The sequence below is a fragment of the Cetorhinus maximus genome, chromosome 28, assembly GCF_964194155.1.
Source record: "Cetorhinus maximus chromosome 28, sCetMax3.hap1.1, whole genome shotgun sequence".
Classification (NCBI taxonomy): domain Eukaryota; kingdom Metazoa; phylum Chordata; class Chondrichthyes; order Lamniformes; family Cetorhinidae; genus Cetorhinus; species Cetorhinus maximus.
This window is the reverse complement of record NC_135906.1, coordinates 18477095-18503405: the sequence shown is the minus strand read 5'-3', so window position 1 is coordinate 18503405 and position 26311 is coordinate 18477095. Positions and strand designations below refer to the sequence as shown.

The 26311-nt window shown below is 47.7% G+C and overlaps 2 protein-coding genes across 3 annotated transcripts in view; one reads left to right on the top strand and one right to left on the bottom strand.

The window, feature by feature from the left end:
- dnmt1 (DNA (cytosine-5-)-methyltransferase 1) overlaps nucleotides 1-6454 on the top strand; it is a 44252-nt gene extending 37798 nt beyond the window's left edge. The window contains exons 26-34 of the mRNA XM_078531335.1: nucleotides 36-318; nucleotides 889-1030; nucleotides 1769-1935; nucleotides 2718-2895; nucleotides 3385-3580; nucleotides 4480-4643; nucleotides 5092-5208; nucleotides 5749-5836; nucleotides 6081-6454. Of these exons, the coding sequence (XP_078387461.1) occupies nucleotides 36-318; nucleotides 889-1030; nucleotides 1769-1935; nucleotides 2718-2895; nucleotides 3385-3580; nucleotides 4480-4643; nucleotides 5092-5208; nucleotides 5749-5836; nucleotides 6081-6118 (1373 nt within the window). The 3' untranslated portion in view covers nucleotides 6119-6454. The remainder of the gene's footprint in view (nucleotides 1-35; nucleotides 319-888; nucleotides 1031-1768; nucleotides 1936-2717; nucleotides 2896-3384; nucleotides 3581-4479; nucleotides 4644-5091; nucleotides 5209-5748; nucleotides 5837-6080) is intronic.
- A 949-nt stretch (nucleotides 6455-7403) lies between these two features.
- Nucleotides 7404-19124, bottom strand: eif3g (eukaryotic translation initiation factor 3, subunit G). 2 transcript variants are annotated; one of them, XM_078531334.1, is made up of 11 exons: nucleotides 19028-19124; nucleotides 18888-18934; nucleotides 16140-16193; nucleotides 13248-13336; nucleotides 12161-12220; nucleotides 11585-11689; nucleotides 9733-9919; nucleotides 8618-8725; nucleotides 8189-8325; nucleotides 7953-8059; nucleotides 7404-7504 (listed from the first exon to the last, which is right to left on the bottom strand). In XM_078531334.1, exons 1-11 carry the CDS (start codon nucleotides 19036-19038, stop codon nucleotides 7489-7491), a joined length of 921 nt encoding a protein of 306 aa, XP_078387460.1. In that variant the 5' UTR covers nucleotides 19039-19124; the 3' UTR covers nucleotides 7404-7488. The 2 variants fall into 2 exon arrangements, with proteins under 2 accessions (XP_078387460.1, XP_078387458.1); XM_078531332.1 differs by lacking the exon at nucleotides 16140-16193 and having other exon boundaries at nucleotides 19028-19098.
- Between the last annotated feature and the right edge of the window lie 7187 nt (nucleotides 19125-26311).

Sequence of the window (26311 nt, the reverse complement as noted above, 5' to 3'; positions counted from 1 at the left end):
TTGGTAGCGTGAAAATTAACTCTGCTCTTCCACAGGTATTTCGGAGACTCTGTGGGCTATTGAGATGTGGGATCCAGCAGCCCAGGCATTCCGCTTGAACAATCCAGGTGCTACTGTATTCACAGAGGACTGCAACGTTCTCCTAAAACTTGTCATGGCCGGGGAGAAGACCAATTCCCTTGGGCAGAAGCTGCCACAGAAGGGTGACGTTGAATTGCTCTGTGGCGGGCCCCCATGCCAAGGCTTTAGTGGAATGAATCGCTTCAATTCCCGCACTTACTCCAAATTCAAGAACTCCCTCGTTGTCTCTTATCTCAGGTCAGTGGGGAGGTCACTGAAATCTAGCCGTTCTTTTCTGGTGTAACGCTTGATTGGGTGGTCTGTTTTGTCCGCTGATTGAGTATATAAGAGAAGCATTCTCATTTAGCATTGTGGCACAGAAATCATGATCAGAGTCTTGTTTGGGTTTTAAAGGCAGCAACAAGGTGTTGCAAGGGGGGAGTGGTGGCGTTGGGGGGTGGGGGGGGTGCAGAGTGTTTGATGGAAAAGGAAACTGAACTTCCTTGATCTGTCGCTCGGACAGACTGTTCCTCCAGCAGCTTCATTGACTGGAGCACTCATTGAATTTGAATTGATCTTGCTGGAACACTTGGGGCTGACTGTAGAATATGTCGCTTCAGAAATTCACACTGGCTGTTTCCTTATCTTGAGCCTCAGCCTTATACTGCTCTAGAAATCAGAGTTTGCTAATGTCTGATTCTACTTTTCTATCTTCGTAACGACAAGAGCTTTGGAAATGACAACAGAAAAATATTTTGTTGATTGGACATGCTGTTCTCAGGTATCTTGTGCACAAATTTCAATCACTTGTATTTATTTACTTTGCAGCTATTGTGACTATTACCGGCCCAGGTTTTTCCTCTTGGAGAACGTGAGGAACTTTGTATCATTCAAGCGCTCCATGGTTCTGAAGCTGACCCTTCGGTGTCTGGTGCGAATGGGTTATCAGTGCACGTTCGGTGTGTTACAGGTGAGTTGGTGCTACTCTTGATGTGCAGCAGCTGTATGCACATATCTCCCAGCAGAATGCGTTTTGTGCAAAGGTGGGCAGTGATCAACCTTTTTTATTTCTGAAATTCTCAACACATACTAGACAGTGTGACTATCAAACAAGACTTCGATGAATTTGTGTTTTCTTGACGTTTAAAGATCATTGAATAGAATGGTTTATTAATCTGAAGTATGTATTGATGCACTGTTGGAAAGATTTGTCTGTGAAATTAGTTATTGCACTTTGTTCCTCCCCTCTTCTGAGAGCCCTGACTCTTCTATAAGGTAATGTTCTCGAGTGCCAGAAGCTCCTATAAGTCTAAACAGTATCTGCAGCTTGCTCACCTATGGAGAACGTGACAGGAGATTGAGCCACTATTACCAGACTTTCCCCAATCCTGGCATGTGGTGGCCATTGCTACCACTGTCCTGTGTAGAATTGGGTAACTAGACACAGTTATGATCAGGTCTGGAACTGTTTGGCCTGTAGGCCTCAGGGATATGTTGAGCAGTGCCTTTGCCAGTTTACTCACTTTTTAATGTTACACAGCGATGCAGCTGGCCTTGAACTGTACCATGGGTTTAGTTCCAGTTCAGTCAATACAGTGGGTGAAAAGAGATGAAGCTGAGGCGAGGCCGGTGACTGCTTCTGAAGTTTTTAAAGTAACTATTTAAAGTGCTTCTTTCCCTTTCTGAATTTAACATTTTTTATTCTCAGGCTGGTCAGTATGGAGTAGCCCAGACCCGCCGGCGAGCTATCATTCTGGCTGCAGCCCCTGGAGAGAAGTTGCCACTGTTCCCAGAGCCTTTACATGTATTTGCACCAAGGGCCTGCCAACTCAGTGTGGCTGTGGATGATAAGAAGTTTGTCAGCAATGTCACCAGGTAAAAAATTGCTGCACAGGATTTTCACTTTCTCTGACCCTATTTTCTCCCTCTCCTGAAGTCATGGACAGTTATCAGGCTTTGGTTGTTGTTGGTGCCGGTCGCCCTCTAATAGTTCACCAAACTGGCTATTTTCACTAGTCTTGACCATAACAGGCTATTCAACCACAATTGGCAGCACTATCATATTGGAGTCTATCCATGCACTTTTTCAGCAGGATTGACTAGAGAACAGGAGGTCATCCCTTTCCCATTCTCTTTCACTAAACCTGGGCTACTGAGCCAATTATAGCTTCCCAGCTGAGATCAGTTAACTCAACACAGGCCACTTGTTTGTGAGGCTCAACTAATCTCTGCATAAATTCAGGTGCAATTTTGTGACTGCATGTTACTTCAAGAACCTTGGCCAAACTGTCTTTTTTCTTTACAAGAATAACTTGTTTATTTTACTTTAACTTTTTCTCCCCAAGAGAAGAAAATTAACCTTTTTTTAAAATATAGTGCACTAACTCTAATTTTTATTTCTACCCTGCAAGTGTTTGCCACCACACAGTAGCCACTGTGTTAACTGATACTTAATTTAACTCCATGTTCTTTGACTGAAGGCAACTAACTTGCGACTGGCTGGTTGAACCTAGAACCCCTCTGGTTGGTTTGACTCAGTAATATACTGGGTGGTGCAGTTACTGAGCTATATGGAGTTCTTTCTAACTTATGGATAATGTGAAGTGATATTTGGGGGTAGACCTTCTTTAAAAAAATATATATTAAATCTTCCAAAGGACGAAGTCTGCTCCATACAGGACCATCACTGTAAGGGATACCATGTCTGATCTTCCTGAAATCCGCAACGGAGCCTCTGCATTGGAAATCTCGTATAATGGTGAACCACAGTCCTGGTTCCAGCGACAGATTCGGGGCACACAGTACCAGCCCATTCTGCGGGATCACGTTTGCAAGGTAGGGAAGCTTTTGTAACTAACTCAAATTTGTCGCGAATGATCAGCCATGATCTTATTGAATGGTGCAGCAGGCTCGGGAGTTGAATGGTCTACTGTTCTTATGGAGGTTAGCTGAAGAAGCAGCAATCATTGCAGTTCGAGCACAAAGAATACAAAGTCAGGAGACAATACTAATCAATCCAGTTTTCCAATTCACCTGGTTTAGCATCTCTTTTTCATGGGCTTCATTGCTTTACTTGACAGATAAACCCACAAACATCATCCTTTCAATAAACACATAAGTTGGACTGCTTTTAAATATACTGTTCATTCATGCCAATTTAAGGCTTAAAGTAATATTCTGGGTTCAGTTCACTTCTGTTATTATTTTATATATGAGGTTTTACTGTCTGCCTTTACTGGCCCTCTAGGCTTTAAAGTTTACACACATTTTCTTTCTTCTGAACCGCATCCCCTCAATTATCCCAATCTCTCTCTATCTCTGCAGGATATGAGTGCCTTAGTGGCAGGCAGAATGCGACACATCCCCCTTGCTCCAGGTTCAGACTGGCGTGATCTTCCCAACATTGAGGTGCGCCTTTCAGATGGGACCACGACCAAAAAACTGAGGTACACGCATCATGACAAAAAGAATGGGCATAGCAGCGCTGGCGCTCTGCGTGGAGTGTGCTCTTGTGCGGAAGGTGAGTGGAAGATGAAAGAATCTATCTGTTTACGGTCATGTGTGTGTTAGCACCTTGATGCATTTTGAAGAATGAGGCAATATAAACTAAATGGTACAATTATAAAGAGGTTGTAGAAGCAGAGAGAGCTGAGGAGTTCACATGCACAAAACTCTGAAGGCGGTGGGCAGTTTGATAAAGCTGTCGAAAAAACACACTGGGTTCTCAGCTTTATGAATATAGGCATGTCTTTGTTATGCTGAACCTTTTCTAAATCTGGTTAGACCTCAGCTAGAGTATTGTTTTCAATTCTGGGCATCACACTTTAGGAAAGATGTCGAGATCTTGGATGTTATGAAGAGATAAGGAGGTTGTATTTGCGATTGGAAAGATTATAGGGTTGAAAGCTCAGCTCCAGATCAGATAGGACATGGACAGTGTGGTTCAGCCTATGATGGTGACCAAGGAGGGGGCATGGGCTTGGTATTTAAATTAAATTGTGATGCTGTAGATTATAATGGGTGGCGTAAGTAATAAAGGAGAGCAATCACCAATAACACAGCTTTCTAAGACGGTGAAAGTAACTTGCATTATGGGGTTTATTTTCATAATTGCCATCCTTATCAGCATCCTGACTTAAATTTGAGGTGCAGATTTTTCCGAGCTCAATTCTGCAAAAATATTGATAGGGTTTTAAATTTTCCATTTGTTTAGTCTATTGCCCCACTATCTCCTGGGTCTGAATTTAATGGTTGTTACAAGTGGATTTTTAAAAATAATCTTCAAGAACTTTAAATGTTGCAGTTTGTGTTTAAATTACTTCGTATTAGTATCTCTCTTCTTTTGCTCCCTGCATGTTATCCTCCACACCACAGAATTATGAAAGCAAGGCCCACTCTAACTCCTGTTTTGTTTTGCAGGTAAACAATGTGAGTCAGCTGATCGACAGTTCAACACACTCATTCCTTGGTGCCTACCCCACACTGGAAACAGGCACAATCACTGGGCTGGCCTATATGGTAGGCTGGAATGGGATGGATTTTTCAGTACAACAGTCACCAATCCTGAACCTATGGGGAAACAGGTAAATCAAGCCTTCTGCTCAAACACCACATGCAGCAATTTAACTTGCATTGAAATCTGGCTTATACTTTGTTTTTACACCCGATCAACTTCCTTAAAATGAGCTTCTTTGCCTAGTGTTTTATACTGACTGACTAGTCTCTAGTGTTTGATTTCAGCTACAGTTTGACTTCTGGGAAGGAGAATATTAGTCCAGACTCCTCGTCACGTTGACTCCCTCCTGCTGCAAGGTGCACGTGTGCATGTTATTTGATAAGGAATGGGCTCAGCTATGGTGCTCTTTGTTCTAATAACCTACCAACATGGGCTGGCCCCTTGAGAGCAGCAGAGAGCTTTTGGTTATCTGAAACCATTTCTCAGTGTGATAGGCAGAGAGGAGGAAGGAAAAATTGGAGGAACAAAAGCTAAATATTTTTGACGGAATCTAATGTTGGTTTTCTGTGTTCTAGGGCCGTGTGCTACATCCTGAACAGCACCGTGTAGTGAGTGTGCGAGAGTGTGCACGCTCTCAGGGATTCCCAGATACATACAGGCTATTTGGAAACATTTTGGATAAGCACAGACAGGTACGTGTTGTTTTTCAAATTATTAACTGGGGTTGAAAAAATTATTGCTGGGTAGCTTGGATAATTAAATGCTGCAGATTGTGCACCAGAACAGCTCATAATGCAGCATTTACCCTATTGAGGCTGTTAGCTTCACACTGAGAACTGCTTAATTTCTCGTACATCATCCTGTAGGAATGTTTGCATATTGTACCAGTGGCAGGAAATAAGCAGCACTGTTGACATTTTCTGGGTTAAATCTGAAGCTTTCTCTAGTTCTTGCCAGCATGCTAGATCAGTGGGAATGATCTTGTCATTGGCAGAGGCTTAAAAGTAAGATGTCTGGCTGCCTTGGTAAGAGGTGGATGGATTTATGTTGGAGTGAGCCTGCCTCCTGGTCAGTGGCAGCAGGTACCTTTTGCATTCTGTGTGGTGGAGGAGGTTTTAAACAAGGTAGTCACAACATGCACAAGCCATGTTGCTGTTAAATCTACTGAAACTGCAGTTTTTATTGTTATGTGGCAGTTTATAAGTCTTTTCCAACTCTTTTTTAAAACACAGGTTGGCAATGCAGTACCACCTCCTCTGGCTAAATCAATTGGCCTGGAAATTAAAATGTGTATGGTTGAGAAGAAGAAAAAGGACACAGGTAACTAGCTTGAAATGTCCAAAGCTACAAAGCAGTGTGATTTTGTATCTTTGAAATGCCTGAGGCACAAGAAAAGGGTCACCCTGGTGGAGTGGAGTTTTTTTTTTGGAAGCGGTACCAAACCAGAACTCGGCTGGTCTCTTGTTACGGGATGGATGGGTGTATGGGGAGAGGAAAAAGTTACGAGGTAAAGCGGTTAAATGTTAACAGTTACTCTGTTCTCAATCACTTTTTTTTCTAACAGAGCCTATCAAAGTAGAGATCATGGACACTACTGACTGATTCTCATCTCCTTGAGCTTGATGTTCCCACGGAACCTTCACGCACTAGATTGAAGGCAGAAATAGCCCTGTGAATATTCAGTGAAACAATGTCCTTTTTAACTGGCTGGCATGGAGTTGCCGATGAAGATGTAACATTGTTTTTAGTTAATGAACATTTCTCTCGATTGTGCAGTGCTGTCATGCATTGTGGATTTTAACGTGGTTTTAAAATGCACAGTATTTGAATAATTGCCCACTTTCTGCAGTGGTAATTCATATGTTTAATAAACTTGTAGTTTTTATATGTTGTAATATTTCTTCCAATAAATACCTTTTATTAAGTGGAATGCTAGCATCCTGACTGCTTTCTTTAGTTTTTATTCATCTGATTGTCACCAGGAAGTACTAGCTCAATTCCATCCCTAAATCTTTATGATGCTCCTTAAAATATTATTTTGAAGTTTTGTCAAATTTTGTTCAATGATGCACCGCGTTAAAGATATTTTTTTTACGTAAGTTGTTTTGAAATGTCTTTTTCTGGAATTTTCACAAGTTTAAATTAATGAAATTACATATTTCACCATGACCTGCCTGCTTAAAGCTGCCTTTCACTTGAATTTTTAATGCCTTAAGCAGCAATTCAAGTAGATGAGGCCATAAAAATAATTGAAAGAACAGAGGTATAAAATGTTGAGAATGTGTAAAAATCAATTGGAATAAAACATATTTTGGTCTTCACAATACAGGAAAGTTGTTGAGCAGTAAAGAGGGGACTGTGCAGATTCACTGGATGCTGCCTCGTACAAGGAAATAGACAAGTTTGGGCTGTTTTCAATATTTGTTTAACTGTAGCTAGTAGTAATGCATAACATCACCTTAGACCACAAATTGTCATCCTCAACTCTTAAATTTCTCATCCTGGTTTTAAAATTGATTCATGGCCCGAGAGCTATTTTCTGGCTTGCAATGAGTTAATGACTAGAGAACTACAGCAACCTGCTCATTTTGTGTAGAAACTTCCATCTAACCTCCAATTGCTGAAATGATCAGGGCAGAGGCCAACACCTTTCACTGAGTATAAAAATTCTAGGATTCAATTTCAATAAGACTGTTACCACTTCAAAGGACAAGGGCAGCAGACACATGGGAACACCACCTCCTGGAAGTTCCCCTCCAAGCCACACAGCATCCCTCACAGTACTGTGGATATACCTTCACCACCTTCTCAAGGGCAACAGGTAATAAAAATACTGCCTGAGCCAATGACACCCACGTTCTGTGACAAATGACACTTGAAACAAACGGCTGGTCCAGAAACTTTATTTGGTGATGTCAACAATTTGATTTGAACTGGCAGGTGTTCTGTTAGTTCAGCTCATCAGTAACCTCTCAACTGTTTGATGGTCTGAAAGAAGAGAAAAGTAATGAAGTATAGTTTGCATCATCAACAAAACAACTTCAAATATCATCAATGCTTAGTGGATTAAATTAGAAATGCCTTAATGGCACAGGTGAATAAAAAGAGAACTAAAACTATATTGTGTTATTAAGCTACTAAAATGAACATTTCATATTAATGTCTGAATCAGTGTACTGGTTAAAAACAATAAAACCATTAGACCAAGAAATGCAAAAGTTTGGACATTGCAATCGAAGGGTTAAAACATATCCATGCCACCTATTCATATGTTAGAGTTCCATTAGATATATTTTATACATATTGTGCAATGGTCAATCATGTTGCCATTAAGGACATTAGAGAGAGTCAGAGCAACAAGCCAGCATGAAATCGCTGTTCAGTTACTGGAAAATTTCAGGGGCAAATATATTAGATTAAAGATTTAAGCACTTACTTTGCCCATTCCACATTCAGGATTAAGTGATCGTAACCAAAGCCTGAAACCCCAGCAATGGCTCTAGCAGCATCCTCACGACGATGGAAACTAATAAAGGCAAAACCCTGAAAACAAAGCACAAAGTAAACTAAACATAAAGAGTAACATTAAGCCTAAATAAAGATAGCAACACTGACCCTAAAAAGACAGCACAGATTATACTGATCTCAAATTTAGACATTTAATAGTCTTACCTTGGACTGGCCAGTGTTCTTGTCCTTAGCCAGGTAGATTCTAGAAATGGAACCAAAGGGCCTGAACAGTTCCTGCAGGTCAGTTTCTCGTGTGTCCTCTGAAAGGTTAGTGACACGGATTGTGGCATTGTCATCCGCTGGGGGACAGGAAATACAACAGCATCAACACAACATGTAACAGCCTGGGATGTCGAAGCTGAAAAATAAAGGGCCCCCCCTCATTAATTATGGCCGACAGAAGTCGGGGCAACATCAGTGGGAATGCACTTCATCTGGAATTTCACCTGAGCCAACATTTTCAGCAAGGGATTTTTTTTTGTTTAATCCTTACAGATCCAAAGTTTCTGTACTCATTGAAAGATGTTTAATGTTTGAAGCAAGGTGCGTTAAGTATTTATTCAACCCTGTCCAATAGGAGAGCGCCCTTACCTCTGCGATTTGTCTGCATCGACTCTCCACGCCGATTGGCTCCATCTCTTAAACTGGGGGGAACATACTTCCCAGTCTTGCTCTGAGCTGGTTGGGCTGGTTCAGGTTCTGGGGGCAAATAATTAAACTTCAAAATAAAAACACAGACTCCATCTTAACACAGGAATATGTTCAGTAAAGCAGGCATCAACACCACCACATGCCCTGGCAGACTTAGTTTTCTTTATAAAAGCAAAATACTGCGGATGGTGATCGGAAATAAAAACAAAAAAAGCTGGAAAAACTCAGCAGGTCTGGCAGCATCTGTGGAGAGGGAAACAGAGTCAATGCCTTGAGCCCAACATGACTTCTTTGGAACAGTTTTTTGTTTTTATTGTTTTGTTTCTTTGCCTTACTCTCAGACCTGCTGTCTGGTGCTTACATGTCAGTCCTTATACTGACCTTCCCTCCACATGCATTTCATAGAATAAATCTTAAAATTTACATGAATAAAAATGTAAATAATATATACACACAACTCGACTGAAGGGGTATAATGATGCCACCTTCTGGTTGCCAGTGGCATTGCAGAAAATGCTTAGGAAAAGTCTCTGTGATAGTCACCAGGCTGCACAACAGCACTGGGCTAGCTCACTGCTACTTAATGAGAAAATTATAAAATCTGTGTGCACCTGGTTATTAACCATTAGCTGGAGAAGCTTTGACTTGGACCTATTCCCAAAAGAATAAGTTTAGTTCTCCCTCCAGTGAGTCTGATCCACACGTTTGATCCCAGGACTCTGTTAACTTAACCCAATTTACATGGCAAATAGCCTCAGTTCCTGTAGGTGGAGGGAATAAACCAATGGGCCAGGGTTTCCACTGATTATCGACTGACAGGATAAGGTTTGCAAGTGAAGCTTCCCATAATCAGAAGCCTCAACTCATGATAGGCTCAAAAGAAGAAAGACCAATCGAAAGACAAAACAACATAAACTAGCATAGTAGGAATCAGCTCCTTCAGGAAAACAGGAGAATAACAACACAGAAAACATGAAATGCCGTCACAATGCAGTTACAGAAAGAGTGTTTGACATGCACTGTACAAATAATCTCTCCTTGAGGTCTGGCTGTACCTGAGCCCTTTTCTTTCTCAGCTGTGGTGAGACCCAGCTGCTCAGCCAATTCCTTCTGCATGGGTCCCAGGGTGTCCTTGTATGGACAGCGAGTTGTCCAGTGATCCCCTTTACAGATTCGACATGACACAATCTTCTGGCCTTTCAGTTTGGACATGGGGTCATCCTCTTCTGTATTATTCAAATCCTATAAAAAGTTTAAAGGGGGCAGTTTAGCAGAGCCACAGCGAGCAACGTCTGAAATATACACCAGCAAGAAGTCAGGTATACCCAGAGAAGGGGGAAACAAGTACCATTGCACCTTTCTATCAGGAGTTAAAAAGCTACACATGTAAATTAATAGGTTTCTCCAGTAACATGAGTGGACCATTCAGCCCCTCAAGCCTGGTTTGTCATCCTATTAGACCATGGCCAATCTGACCCTCAACTCCATACTGTGTGTCTCTGCACCACAGCTTTTACACCCACCAGCCGTACATCCCTACCCCAATATTCCTACTGTGACTGAGAAACAGTGGCTGATGCACTGGCGGATGTCTGCAGTGTACTTTTGTTTTAATGCTGGAATGAGCGCATCACTGGCAAGGCCAGCACTTACTGCCCATCCCTAACTACCCTCGGGAAGGTGAAGGTGAGCCACCTTCTTGAACCACTGCAGTCCATGTGGTGTTGGCACACTCAGTGCTGTTAGGAATGGAGTTCCAGAATCCAACCATGCTGAAAAGTACAGATCACACGCTGTGAAACTCTGCCTTGTTTGTGGGAAGTTATAACCTGGTTTCCACAAGACAATGGAATGGGTAATTTAAGCTGACACAAGGTGCAGAAGGAAGGAGTGTCATCTTTCAGATGAAGCATTAAACCAAGACCTCAGGTGGATGTTACAGACCCTGGTGCACTGGCCAACTGCTACCTCAGTTTACCATTCAATTTGTTCCAGTTGTGGGTCAGTTTAGATGCTGTTATTACACTGTTTTTAATTCACAACGAGATTCATGTAGGACTTATATAGATACACAGAGTACAAAAACAAGGAAGTTATACTAAACCATTATTAATTACAAGTTAGGCATTAGTTGAACATTGTGTCCAATTCCAGGTACCACACTTCAGGAAGAACATCAAGGCCTCGGTAGGAGGTAAAGGAGATGAGGGACTTCAGATTTGTGAAGAAACCGAAACTGGAGTTGTTCTCCTTAAAGCAGGCAGAGAAGCTTAAAGACCATAAGACATAGGAGCAGAAATTAGGCCATTCGGCCCATCGAGTCTGCTCTGCCATTCAATCATGGCTGATAAGTTTCTCAATCCCATTCTCCTGCCTTCTCCCCATAACCTTTGATCCCCTTACCAATCAAGAACCTATCTATCTATCTAAAGTGAGATTTACTGGAGATGTTCCAAATCAGCAAATGCTTTTCCACGAGTAAATAAGGGGAAACCAGTCTCCACTGGTAGAAGGGTCAGTAACCAGAGAATGCAGGTTTAAGGTAATTGGCAAAAAAAACAGATGCGGAGATGAGGAGGAATTTATTTATGCAGTGAGGTGTGATGATCTGGAATCTGCAGCCTGAAAGGGTGGTAGAAACAGATTCAATAGTAATTTTCAAATGGGAGCTGAATAAATACTTGAGAGAAGAAAACTTGCAGGGCTATGAAGAAAGAGAGTAGGAATAATCAGATGGCTCTTTTAAAAGCCTGCATTAACACGATGGGCCGAATAATCTCCCCGTGTTGTACGGTTCTATTTTAAGGAAATGACAAGTCAAGCAGCCTGAAACTTTGATGAACAATGAGTGTTAGTTTAACCTTTTACTTGGTGATTCCTGTGGTCAGACTATGTTTTGAGTCTCACCTCTTTGCTGGTGATGAAGGTCATGTACACATCATCACTGACCGTTGTTGTGGCAACATTAGGACCTGGTGGGTCATATTCTGAGGTTCCAAATTTTTTCCAGTTCTGAAAGCAGAGGAAAATCAGTCAGTCAATCAGTGAGAGGGTAAAGCACTTTGGGACACTGATGTCATGAAAGCTCTATCAGCCTGGCTTCCCAATTGACCCAGGTTCCTGTGTAACTGGTTTGCTTATTTGCTATCATTTGAAACTCCACAGTCCGCAATGTGGTGTCATCAGCCAGCTTAGAAATTAGCACACTGAAGACCAAACATTTAAAATAGACAGAAGACTGGACTCAACATCTGTGTCACTGGTAAATGCTTGATCCTAATTTGAGAACCATTCTTCACTGGTAAATAATATCCAGTTATCCACCCAAAACCAAGTGTACATACAATCTGCAGATAAATACACGGAATAAATAGCTTCATATGCCTTACCAAATAAACATCAAATTCTTTTGGCAACAAAGTCCAAGAGCATAAGCTTTAAAAAGTCATCGTTTGATGAGGCTGTGCTCATACAGAAACTCACTTTTCGTCTGGCCACAGCTTTCGAAGCTTTCCTTGTTTCAATTCTGAACGTGCGGATAATCTGAAAATAAAGGTTCAACATTTTTCACAGTTATACATACATCAGACACAAGCCTTACTGCCAGAAATCAACTGCCATCAGTCACAGTGACACTGGCAAGGCCGACATTTATCACCCACCCTGAGAAGCTGGAGGTGAGCCTTCCGCTTGAAGCATTCCCGAGGGCCGTGAATGTAGGTCCGGAGTCAGGGAACACAGATTTTAGGCAAGAAAGAAGAACATTTTATACGGAGTGAGGGTTAATGATCTGCATACGAAGATGGTGGCAGTGGAGATGATCAATGATTTTAAAAGGAAAATGGGTGGGCACGCGAGGAAATTAAACATGCAGGATTACGGGGAGACATCAGGGAATGGGGCTGACTGGATTGCTCTACAGAGAGCCAGCCTGGCCTCGATGGACTTCCTTTCGTGCTGGGTTGGTGCAGAGCAGGTAGGCACCAGTCTCCTTCCCTAAAGGACATTAGTGAAGGGGTTTTATTTTTTACAATTGGACACGGTCACTTTTACTGATGCCAGCATTTTAATTTTCAAATTCTTAACAAATTGAATTAAAATTCTCAGACTGTCATGTTGGAATTTGATCTTGGATTTTCTGGATCTTTAGCCCAGTAACAAAACCACTGACCAACTGAAAAATACTGTGCAGGTCTAAACCACTCAACATTAAACAACTTAACCTGCTCATTTTGCATATCACAAAGTTGTGGTTTGTGGAGTTTTCCAGAGCTTGTGCATGTGCAAATACTTTCTAATCATTAACATCACAGGAACAAATGAGGTGTTGCAGCAGATGGATTGCTGCTAATTTCCCAATCACAGTGCAGCAAAAAGTCAGCCCCAGAGCTAGGATTTACCATGAGCCTATACAGAGCCTGTCGTTCACAACAGGTTACTGGAGGGGTGTCAATGAAGTCTTCCAGTTTTAAGATTTTAATTGTGGCAGTACAAACTGGCTTTTGATTTCTTGGGCTGGAAAAAGGAAGACTTGTCAATACTGGGTTCCTGAGCACTGGAAAAAACTCACCTTCAATTTCTTCCCATCCTCGTCGATTTTGTACTCGATGATAGTTTTAATATTCCCTTTGATCAATTCTTTAGGTGAAGGCAGGGGACCTACAGGTCATGAAAAGCTAAGGTTAACAAAGTCATATTGTTGCATTATTGTAGCGGGATTGCGAAATTGAGCACAAAGTAACAGGTCTTCAAACCCACCCTTTCTCACAAATTCACCAGCCTGCTTTCACCAACATCCTATCATAATGTCATTTCCAGGGCAATTTAAAACAAATCCCACTGCCCCAATCTCTCCCCATCACCCTGTATCAATCAGAAACTAACCCCACTGCCCCACTCTCTCCCCATCACCCTGTATCAATTCTAAACTAATCCCACTGCCCCAATCTCTCTCCATCACCCTGTATCAATCAGAAACTAACCCCACTGCCCCACTCTCTCCCCATCACCCTGTATCAATTCTAAACTAACCCCCCTGCCCCAATCTCTCTCCATCACCCTGTATCAATCCTAAACTAATCCCACTGCCCCACTCTCTCCCCATCACCCTGCATCATTCTCAAACTAATCCCACTGCCCCAATCTCTCTCCATCACCCTGCATCATTCTCAAACTAATCCCACTGCCCCACTCTCTCCCCATCACCCTGTATTATTCTCAAACTAATCCTACTGTCCCACTCTCTCCCCATCACCCTGTATCATTCTCAAACTAATCCCACTGCCCCACTCTCTCCCCATCACCCTGCATCATTCTTAAACTAATCCCACTGTCCCAATCTCTCTCCATCACCCTGCATCATTCTCAAACTAATCCCACTGCCCCACTCTCTCCCCATCACCCTGTATCAATCCTAAACTAATCCCACTGCCTCAATCTCTCTCCATCACCCTGCATCATTCTCAAACTAATCCCACTGCCCCACTCTCTCCCCATCACCTTGCATCATTCTCAAACTAATCCCACTGCCCCACTCTCTCCCCATCACCCTGTATTATTCTCAAACTAATCCCACTGCCCCACTCTCTCCCCATCACCCTGTATTATTCTCAAACTAATCCCACTGCCCCACTCTCTCCCCATCACCCTGCATCATTCTCAAACTAATCCCACTGCCCCACTCTCTCCCCATCACCCTGTATTATTCTCAAACTAATCCCACTGCCCCACTCTCTCCCCATCACCCTGTATCAATCCTAAACTAATCCCACTGCCTCAATCTCTCTCCATCACCCTGCATCATTCTCAAACTAATCCCACTGCCCCACTCTCTCCCCATCACCTTGCATCATTCTCAAACTAATCCCACTGCCCCACTCTCTCTCCATCACCCTGCATCATTCTCAAACTAATCCCACTGCCCCACTCTCTCCCCATCACCCTGTATCAATCCTAAACTAATCCCACTGCCCCACTCTCCCCCCATCACCCTGTATCAATTCTAAACTAACCCCACTGCCCCACTCTCTCCCCATCGCCCTGTATCAATCCTAAATTAATCCCACTGCCCCACTCTCCCCTCATCGCCCTGTATACATTTTAAACTAATACCACTGCCCCACTCTCCCCCCATCATCCTGCATCATTCTCAAACTAATCCCACTGCCCTGCTCTATTCCACAGCCCTGTATCTAAAACTGATTCCACTGCACGGCACTTTCCCAATAGCCCATCTCATCTCTTGCTTCAAACATAGATGTAGCTCCTCTAACTGAACTAGGAGAAGCCATCCTCTCTTCTAATCTATGACTCCAGAACCAAACAGAGGGATCTGTTGTTCTAAACATGTAAACTTTCCTCCAAGTAATACAGTTGTCAGGTTACAGCCTTTCCAGCTGAGCATCTCCACGCAGTGAAGACACAGAGTTGGAATGAGCTTTCCTCTTGCATAAAACACACCAAATAACTTCATTAAAACTGAAAATATTAATTCACACACACTACTCTCATCTGTTTTTTAAAAAATTATCTGGTCATTTATTTCATTGCTATTTGTGGAGGTTTCTTCTGAAACACTACATTACAACAATAACATTTTGAGAAATGACACTGTGAACGGTGCTATATAAATGCAAGCACTTCATTCTCTGATCACACTCTAAGGCTTTTCAGGTCGATTCACGTCCATGTCACTGACAGGGTAAGAAAGCCTTTCACCACCCCAGGTTGTCCCAAAGCGTTTTACAGCCAATGAAATACTTTCTGAAGCGCAGCCATCATTACAGTGCCGAAATGCAGCAGCCAATTTGTGCACAGCAAGCTCCCACAAACGGGAATGTGACAGTGACCAGCTAATCTGTTTAAGTGATGTTGGTTGAGGGATAAGTTTTGGCCAGGGCACCTGTAAAAACTCCCCTGTTCTTCTTCGAAAGTGGCCCTGGGATCTTTTACATCCAATGAGAGGACAGCAAGGACATTAGTTTAACATCTCATCAAAAGACCAACAGTCCAGCCTTCCCTCAGTATTGCATTGGGAGTGCTAGCCTGAGTTATCCACTCGGGTCTCTGGAGTTAGCCTTGAACCCACAACATTCTGACTTGGGCAGGTGAGTCCAATCCACTGAGCAAAGCGGATTCTCCCAGGCGGCCATAAGAGATCCCACGGGAAGGGGTTTTACAGGGATTGGAGTAAATCTCAAGTGACCTCCCATCCCCAAGGTCATCCCTCATAGGCTGGGGTACACCAAACCAGTTCAATCTGCTAAACGACTGGTAACTAAGTTCAACGGTCACCCCAGCTACTCGACCCTGGGTGGGTCAAACACTGTCCAGCTAAAACAATCTTTATGAAAAGCTTTTGGACAATAGGGAGATTCTGTGGGTGCCAGTGTGGAGAAAGCTCTAAGCAGCACCAATAAAGTTTAGCTATTTTAACTAACTATGGTCTACCACTGCAGCCTACCTCTCTGCCTTAATCCATCCACATCGCTTTCAAATGTATTTTCAGTGCTTTTATCTGGAATGGCAAATGGGTTAAAAAATTCCACTAAACAACTGTAGAACAATAAACAGCAATGGGGACTGGGACTCTGAGTATCACATCACCACAGCCAGTGTGGAGCAGGGTCATGGACAGTGACTGGGCTGAAGCAAAAGGAATCTTTACCTAAAGTAATTAAACCCACTGAAACCCGACAATTCTCTTGGTAAAGTCACTAAGTACAAAGGGGAAATTAGTCAGATAAAATAGACTTGAGTGAGAGGCACAGTGCATCAGCATCATCCAAAGGCCAGAGTCAGACTCCTGAGCAGTCTGCTAGGATAGGGCCTTGGTGAGAGCACACCTGGACTACGGTGTTGTTTTTGTCTCCTTAACTGAGGAAGAATCGACTTGCCTCAGAGACAGTGCAACTCAGGGTTGATTCTTAGGATGAAGGAACATAGGAAATAGGAGCTGTAGGCCATTCAGCCTCTCCACCAGCTGCTCCACCATTCAACTAGATCATGGCTGATCTTCCACTTCAACACCATTTTCCTGCACCATCCCCATGTCGCTTGGTGTCTTTAATATGTTGAAATCTATCCATCACTGTCTTGAACACACTCAATGGCAGAGCTCCCACAGCCCTCCGGGGTACAGAATTCCAAAGATTCACCCCGCTGTGAGTGAAGAAATTCCTCCTTACCTCAGTACTAAACGGCCTGTCCCTTATTCTGAGGCTGTGTCCCCTGGTTCCAGCTCACCCAGCCAGGGGAAACATCCTTCCAGCATCTATCCTGACAAATCCTGTAAGAATTGTGTATACTTCAATGAGATCACCTCTCTAAACTCTAGAGATTACAGGCCCAGTCTCCTCAATCTCTCCATCCCAGTCTGGTGAACCTTTGTTGCATTCTCTCTATGGCAAGTATAGCCTTCCTTAGGTGAGAAGACCAAAACTGTATACAATATTGCAGGTGCCATCTCACCAACACTCTATACAATTGCAGCAAGGTATCTTCACTCCTGTACTCAAATCCTCTTGGATTAAAGGCCAACACACCATTTGCCTTCCTAATTGCATGCTGCACCTGCATGCTAGCTTTCAGTGACCCATGAACAAGAATACCCAGATCCCTTTGGACATTAACATTTCCCAATCACTCACCATTTAAGAAATACTCTGCATTTCTGTTTTTCCTATCAAAGTGGATAACTTCACATTTTCTCATATTATATACCATGTTCTTGCCCACTCATTTAGCCTGTCTAAATCCCCTTGAAGCCTCATTGCATCCTTCTCACAACTCACATTCCTTCCTAGTTCTGTGTCATCAGCAAACTTGGAAATATTACATTTGGTCCCCCCATCCAAATCATTGGTATATATTGTGAACAGCTGAGGCCCAAGTACTGATCCTTGCGATACCCCACTAGTCACAGCCTGCCATCCTGAGATTGACCTGTTTATTCCTGCTATCCTTTTGTGTCTGGTAACCAATCCTCAATCCATATTAACCCCAACTGTTCTAATTTTGTTTGCTAACCCTTGTGTGGGATTTTATCCAAAATCTTTCTGAAAATCCAAATACACCACATCCACTGGTCCCCCCTTATCTATTCTGCTAGTTACATTCTCAATAACTCCATTTTCCCCACCCCTCCCCGGCCCCCATTTTCCCCACCCCCTCCCCCCTGGCCCGGCCCGGCCCCCATTTTCCCCACCCCCTCCCCCCTGGCCCGGCCCGGCCCCCATTTTCCCCACCCCCTCCCCCCTGGCCCGGCCCGGCCCCTATTTTCCCCACCCCCTCCCCCACGGCCCCCATTTTCCCCACCCCCTCCCCCACGGCCCCCATTTTCCCCACCCCCTCCCCCCCCGGCCCCCATTTTCCCCACCCCCTCCCCCCCCCGGCCCCCATTTTCCCCACCCCCTCCCCCCCCCGGCCCCCATTTTCCCCACCCCCTCCCCCCCCGGCCCCCATTTTCCCCACCCCCTCCCCCCTGGCCCGGCCCGGCCCCCATTTTCCCCACCCCCTCCCCCCCCGGCCCCCATTTTCCCCACCCCCTCCCCCCTGGCCCGGCCCAGCCCGGCCCCCATTTTCCCCACCCCCTCCCCCCTGGCCCGGCCCGGCCCCTATTTTCCCCACCCCCTCCCCCACGGCCCCCATTTTCCCCACCCCCTCCCCCACCCCCCCCCCGACCCCCATTTTCCCCACCCCCTCCCCCACCTCCCCCCCCCCGACCCCCATTTTCCCCACCCCCTCCCCCCCGGCCCCCATTTTCCCCACCCCCTCCCCCCCGGCCCCCATTTTCCCCACCCCCTTCCCCCCCGGCCCCCATTTTCCCCACCCCCTTCCCCCCCGGCCCCCATTTTCCCGGCCCCCATTTTCCCCACCCCCTCCCCCCGGCCCCCATTTTCCCCACCCCCTCCCCCCGGCCCCCATTTTCCCCGTCCCAGCCCCCATTTCCCCACCCTCCTCCCTTTCCTTTCATCAACCGCACATACATTTCCCCCCAACTCTCCCCAGTCCCACCTGCCCCGATCCCCTCTCCCCTAACATCGAAATAGGTGGTCTGCGATGCTTTCCACAGTTGAATAGCCGGGTGACCCAGGAATCTGTGGAGCGGGACAATGAGGTTTAAAACATCATCTGTACGGGAATGACTCCCAGCCGAGGCCCCCACGTGTGCAGCCCTCGTCCCCGACCCGGCCTGAGGCCTGCTCCTTACCCTCGTCTCCCTCCTCCTCCACCTGGTCGGCCCAGCTGGGCTTCGAGCTGCGGGACAGAAAAAGAGAGAAAGGCGCCAGTTAGTGACGGACCCGCGAGTAACTCCCACACCGAGGCCCAGACACCATTCCCCGCACTCACTCAAAATCCATCGCGGATACCAGCCGAGCGCGACCTGAGAGACCGGGACAGGCCGCAGCGAGATACGGCCGCAGTCCGCCCAACACAGCGCCACCCGGAGGCTGGGAGGACCGAGTGAAACCGCGGACCCAGCGCCACCCGGAGGCTGGGAGGACCGAGTAAAACCTCCTGGCACAGCGCCACCCGGAGGCTGGGAGGACCGAGTGAAACCGCGGACCCAGCGCCACCCGGAGGCTGGGAGGACCGAGTAAAACCTCCTGGCACAGCGCCACCCGGAGGCTGGGGGGACCGAGTGAAACCGCGGGCGCAGCGCCACCCGGAGGCTGGGAGGACCGACTGAAACCCCCCCCTGGGCCCAGCGCCAACCGGAGCCTGGGAGGACCGAGTGTAATCGCGGGCGCAGCGCCACCCGGAGGCTGGGAGGACCGAGTGAAACCGCGGGCGCAGCGCCACCCGGAGGCTGGGAGGACCAAGTGAAACGGCGGGCGCAGCGCCACCTAAAGGTCAGGAGGGGGCGATCGATTCAGGTAAAACAGCATCTGAAAACGTGAAAAACTCCATTGCCTCCACCTATCACTGGCCTTCTATCCTGCTTCACCATCTCCCCCTGCCCTTAAACAGTATAAATTTCATTAGTTATATACTTCTCTTTAGCTCTGAAGAAGAATCATAAGGACTCAAAATGTTAACTCTGTATTTTCTGTTTTTATATTACACTGTTTATGTTATTCTGTTATAATATTACACATGGGCTGCAGCGGTTCAGGAAGGCAGCTCACCTCCACCTTCTCAAAGGCGATGAGGCATGGGCAATAAATGCTGGCCCAGCCAGCAATGCTCAGATCCCATGAACAAATAAAAAGTACCTCATTGGCTGTAAAGGGCTTTGAGACCTCCTGAGGTTGTGCAAGGTGCTATATAAATACATGTCTTTCTTCTTGAAGCAAAGAGGCAAGGGTAGACTCCAGGCTCAGAGTGGCTGTCAGGTATCCAACTCTAAAATATCACCAGCAGGGGACGGGCAGGCAGTTGGAGGGAAACTGTTGCCTGTAAACAGCCTCAATAACTTACCTCTCAAACCAATGCATGTCCCTTCCATTTCCATCACGACCATTGTGTTTCTCAGTGAGATCCAGATAGTCACAATGGTCCAATTCTGATAATGAAGATTTATTATTCTGTCTTACAGTGGAAATGATTTGCAGACAGGTTAAATGTTGTGTAGCAACAGGATTACCTTCATCTGCTGCAATTCATTACTTGCCATTTCCTAATCACCATTCATGATTCTGCTCCAGAGGGTTTGCTGCAATTTAGATAACTTGGGTCACTAGATCAGTTTATCAATCTCTGAACATATATCTTCATTGAAGCTCAGAGTGGGTTGCTGACCAGTTCAGAGAAGAAGGATTTCAGGATCATTTCCTACCTCGGGCTAGATGGTCTTGGGAGTACCATGTCACTGAAACTGACCCCGACAGTCGGAGGGACAGCTTGGGAGTGCCGCACTGTCAGGGGGTCAGTACTGAGGGAGCATTGCACTGTCGGAGGCTCACTTCTGAGGGAGTGCTGCACTGTCAGAGGGTCAGTACTGAGGGAGGGCTGCACTGGCGAAGGGTAAGTACTGAGGGAGTGCTGCACTGTTAGAGGGTCAGTACTGAGGGAGCACTGCACTGTCGGAGGCTCACTTCTGAGGGAGTGCTGCATTGTCAGAGGGTCAGTACTGAGGGAGGGCTGCACTGGCGAAGGGTCAGTACTGAGGGAGTGCTGCACTGTCTGATGGTCAGTACTGAGGGAGTGCTGCACTGTCAGAGGGTCAGTACTGAGGGAGTGCTGCACTGTCGGAGGGTCAGTACTGAGAGCATGCTGCACTGTCAGAGGGTCAGTAGTATGGGAGTGCTGCACTGTCAGAGGGTCTGTACTGAGGGAGTACTGCGCTGTCAGAGGCTCAGTTACTGAGGGAGTGTTGCACTGTCAGAGGGTCAGTAAAGAGGGAATGCTGCACTGTCAGAGGGTCAGTACTGAGGGAGTGCCGCACTATCGGAGGGTCGGTACTGAAGGAGTGCCGCACGGTCGGAGGGTCAGTACTGAGGGAGTGCTGCAATGTCGGAGGGTCAGTACTGAGGGAGGGCTGCACTGTTGGAGTTTCAGTAGGGAGGGAATGCCGCACTATCAGAGGGCCAGTACTGAGGGCGTGCTGCAATGTCAGAGGCTCAGTACTGAGGGAGTGCTGCACTGTCGGAGAGTCAATACTGAGGGAGTGCTGCACTGTCGGAGAGTCAATACTGAGGGAGTGCTGCACTGTTGGAGGGTCAGTACTGAGGGAGTGCTGCACTGTAGGAGGGTCAGTAGTATGGGAGTGCTACACTGTCGGAGGGTCAGTACTGAGGGTGTGCTGCACTGTCAGAGGGTCAGTACTGAGGAAGTGCTGCACTGTCAGAGAGTCAGTACTGAGGGAGTGCTGCACTGTCGGAGGGTGGGGAGTGAGGGAGTGCTGCACTGTCGGAGGGTCAGTACTGAGGGTGTGCTGCACTGTCAGAGGGTCAGTACTGAGGAAGTGCTGCTCTGTCAGAGGGTCAGTACTGAGGGAGTGCTGCACTGTTGGAGGGTGGGGAGTGAGGGAGTGCTGCACTGTCGGAGGGTCAGTACTGAGGGAGTGCTGCACTATCAGAGGGTCAATACTGAGGGAGTGCTGCACTGTTGGAGGGTCAGTACTGAGGGAGAGCTGCACTGTCAGAGAGTCAGTACTATGGGAGTGCTATAATGTCGGAAGGTCATTACTGAGGGAGTGCTGCACTATCAGAGGGTCTGTACTGAGGGAGTACTGCGCTGTTGGAGGGTCAGTACAGAGCGAATGCTGCACTGGCGGAGGGTCAGTACTGAGGACGGTCTGCACTGTCGGAGGGTCAGGACTATGGGAGTGCTGCACTGTCAGCGGGTCAGTACTGAGGGAGTGCCGCACTGTCAGAGGGTCAGTACTGAAGGGGTGCCGCACAGTCGGAGGGTCAGTACTGAGGGAGTGCTGCAATGTCGGAGGGTCAGGACTGAGGGAGTGTTGCACTGTGGAGGGTCAGTACTGAGGGAGCGCTGCAGTGACAGAGGATCTGTACTGAGGGAGTGCTGCACTATCAGAGGGTCAGTACTGAGGAAGTGCTGCACTGTCAGAGGGTCAGTACTGAGGAAGTGCTGCACTGTCAGAGGGTCAGTACTGAGAGAGTGCTGCACTGTCGGAGGCTCAGTACTGAGGAAGGTCTGCACTGTCGGAGGGTCAGGACTATGGGAGTGCTGCACTGTCAGAGGGTCAGGTCTGAGGGTGTGCCGCACTATCGGAGGGTCAGTACTGAAGGGGTGCCACACGGTCGGAGGGTCAGTACTGAGGGAGTGCTGCAATGTCGGAGGGTCAGGACTGAGGGAGTGTTGCACTGTGGAGGGTCAGTACTGAGGGAGTACTGCGCTGTCAGAGGGTCAGTACTGAGAGAATGCTGCACTGGTGGAGAGTCAGTACCGAAAGAGTGCCACACGGTCGGAGGGTCAGTACTGAGGGAGCGCTGCACTGTCGGAGGCTCAGTACTGAGGAAGGGCTGCACTATCGGAGGGTCAGTACTGAAAGAGTGCCGCACGGTCGGAGGGTCAGTACTGAGGGAGTGCTGCAATGTCGGAGGGTCAGTACTGAGGGAGGGCAGCACTGTTAGAGAATCAGTACTGAGGGAGTGCTGCACTGTCGGAGGGTCAGTACTATGGGAGTGCTACACTGTCGCAGGGTCAGTACTGACGGAGTGCTGCACTGTCAGAGGGTCAGTACTAAGGAAGTGCTGCACTGTCGGAGGGTCAGTACTGAGTGAGTGCTGCACTGTCTGAGGGACAGTAGTGAGGGAGCAGGGAGCGTTGCACTGTCGTAAGGTCAATACTGAGGGAGTGCTGCACTGTCGGAGGGTCAGTACTGAGGGAGCAGGGAGTGCTCCACTGTTGTAAGGTCAATACTGAGGGAGTGCTGCATTGTCGGAGAGTCAATACTGAGGGAGTGCTGCACTGTTGGAGGGTCAGTACTGAGGGAGTGCTACACTGTCCTAGGGTCAGTAGTATGGGAGTGCTACACTGTCGGAGGGTCAGTACTGAGGGTGTGCTGCACTGTCAGAGGGTCAGTACTGAGGAAGTGCTGCACTGTCAGAGGGTCAGTACTGAGGGAGTGCTGCACTGTCGGAGGGTCAGTAGTGAGGGAGCAGGGAGCATTGCACTGTCGTAAGGTCAATACTGAGGGAGTGCTGCACTGTCGGAGGGTCAATACTAAGGGAGTGCTGCATTTCATAGGGTCAGTACTGAGGGAGTGCTGCAGTGACAGAGGATTTGTACTGAGGGAGTGCTGCACTGTCGGAGGGTCAGTACTATGGGAGTGCTATACTATCGGAGGGTCAGTACTGAGGGCGTACTGCGCTGTCAGAGGGTCAGTACTGAGGGAGTGCTACACTGTCCTAGGGTCAGTACTGAGGGAGTGCTGCACTGTCAGAGGGTCAGTACTGAGGGAGTGCTGCACTGTCGGAGGGTGGGGAGTGAGGGAGTGCTGCACTGTCGGAGGGTCAGTACTGAGGGAGTGCTGCACTATCAGAGGGTCAATACTGAGGGAGTGCTGCACTGTTGGAGGGTCAGTACTGAGGGAGAGCTGCACTGTCAGAGAGTCAGTACTATGGGAGTGCTATAATGTCGGAAGGTCATTACTGAGGGAGTGCTGCACTATCAGAGTGTCTGTACTGAGGGAGTACTGCGCTGTCGGAGGGTCAGTACAGAGGGAGTGCTGCACTGTGGAGGGTCAGTACTGAGGGAGCGCTGCAGTGACAGAGGATCTGTACTGAGGGAATGCTGCACAATCGGAGGGTCAGTACTGAGGGAGTGCTGCACTGTCAGAAGGTCTGTACTGAGGGAGTGCTGCACTATCAGGTCTGTACTGATGGAGTGCTGCACTGTCAGAGGGTCAGTACTGAGGAAGTGCTGCACTGTCAGAGGGTCAGTACTGAGGAAGTGCTGCACTGTCAGAGGGTCAGTACTGAGAGAGTGCTGCACTGTCGGAGGCTCAGTACTGAGGAAGGTCTGCACTGTCGGAGGGTCAGGACTATGGGAGTGCTGCACTGTCAGAGGGTCAGGACTGAGGGAGTGCCGCACTATCGGAGGGTCAGTACTGAAGGGGTGCCACACGGTCGGAGGGTCAGTACTGAGGGAGTGCTGCAATGCCGGAGGGTCAGGACTGAGGGAGTGTTGCACTGTGGAGGGTCAGTACTGAGAGAATGCTGCACTGGTGGAGAGTCAGTACCGAAAGAGTGCCACACGGTCGGAGGGTCAGTACTGAGGGAGCGCTGCACTGTCGGAGGCTCAGTACTTAGGAAGGGCTGCACTATCGGAGGGTCAGTACTGAAAGAGTGCCGCACGGTCGGAGGGTCAGTACTGAGGGAGTGCTGCAATGTCGGAGGGTCAGTCCTGAGGGAGTGCTGCACTGTCAGAGGGTCAGTACTATGGGAGTGCTACACTGTCGCAGGGTCAGTACTGATGGAGTGCTGCACTGTCAGAGGGTCAGTACTAAGGAAGTGCTGCACTGTCGGAGGGTCAGTACTGAGTGCTGCACTGTCTGAGGGACAGTAGTGAGGGAGCAGGGAGCGTTGCACTGTCGTAAGGTCAATACTGAGGGAGTGCTGCACTGTCGGAGGGTCAGTACTGAGGGAGCAGGGAGTGCTCCACTGTCGTAAGGTCAATACTGAGGGAGTGCTGCATTGTCAGAGGGTCAGTACTGAGGGAGTGCTGCACTGCCAGAAGGTCGCTTCTGAGAGAGTGCTGCACTGTCGTAGGGTCAGTACTGAGGGAGTGCTGAACTATCAAAGGGTCAGTACTGAGGGAGTTCTGCACTGTCGGCGGGTCAGTACTGAAGGAGCGCTGCACTGGCAGAGGGTCAGTACAGAGGGAGCGCTGCACTGGCAGAGGGTCAGTACTGAGGGCGTGCTGCACTGTCAGACGCTCAGTACAGAGGGAGCGCTGCACTGGCGAAGGGTCAGTATTGAGGGAGTGCTGCACTATCAGAGGGTCTGTACTGAGGCAGTACTGTGCTGTCAGAGGCTCAGTACTGAGGAAGTGCTGCACTGTCATAGGGTCAGTACTGAGAGCATGCTGCACTGTCAGAGGGTCAGTACTGAGAGCATGCTGCACTGTCAGAGGGTCAGTACTGAGGGTGTGCCGCAAGGTCGGAGGGTCAGTACAGAGGGAGTGCTGCACTGTCAGACGGTCAGTACTGAAGGAGTGCTGCATGGTCGGAGGGTCAGTACTGAGGAAGGGCTGCACTGTCGGAGTGTCAGTAGTGAGGGAGCAGGGAGCGTTGCACTGTCGTAAGGTCAATACTGAGGGAGTGCTGCATTTCATAGGGTCAGTACTGAGGGAGTGCTGCATTTCATAGGGTCAGTACTGAGGGAGTGCTGCAGCGACAGAGGATCTGTACTAAGGGAGTGCTGCATTGTCGGAGGGTCAGTACTGAGAGAGTGCTGCACTGTCGGAGAGTCAGTACTATGGGAGTGCTATACTATCGGAGGGTCAGTACTGAGGGTGTGCTGCACTATCAGAAGGTCTGTACTGAGGGAGTACTGTGCTGTCAGGGGGTCAGTACTGAGGAAGTGCTGCACTGTCAGAGGGTCAGTACAGAGGGAATGCTGCACTGGTGGAGAGTCAGTACTGAGAGAGTGCTGCACTGTCGGAGGCTCAGTACTGAGGAAGGGATGCACTGTCGGAGGGTCAGTACTATGGGAGTGCTGCACTTTCAGAGGGTCAGTACTGAGGGAGTGCCGCACTATCGGAGGGTCAGTACTGAAGGAGTGCCGCACGGTCGGAGGGTCAGTACTGAGGGAGTACTGCAATGTCGGAGGGTAAGGACTGAGGGAGTGTTGCACAGTCAGAGGGTCAGTACTGAGGGAGGGCAGCACTGTTAGAGAATCGCTACTGAGGGAGTGCTGCACTGACAGAGGGTCAGTACTGAGGGAGTGCTGTGCTGTCAGAGGGTCAGTACTGAGGGAGTGCTGCGCTGTCAGAGGGTCAGTACAGAGGGAGCGCTGCACTGGCGAGGGTCAGTACTGAGGGAGTGCCACACTGTTGGAGGGTCAGTACTGAGGGAGTGCTGCACTGTGGAGGGTCAGTACCGAGGGAGTGCGGCACTGTCAGAGGGTCAGTACTGAGGGAGTGCTGCACTGTCAGAGGGTCAGTACTGAGGGAGTGCCACACTGTCGGAGGGTCAGTACTGAGGGAGTGCCACACTGTCAG

What these genes read in the sequence shown, in the direction of transcription:
- eif3g (XM_078531334.1), bottom strand. An exon ending in TGAGAAAGAAAAGGGCTCAG is followed by an intron (nt 8,726 to 9,732) that starts GTACAGCCAGAC and finishes ATTTGCCCCCAG; the next exon opens with AACCTGAACCAGCCCAACCA. An exon ending in AGAACACTGGCCAGTCCAAG is followed by an intron (nt 8,060 to 8,188) that starts GTAAGACTATTA and finishes CTTTGTTTTCAG; the next exon opens with GGTTTTGCCTTTATTAGTTT.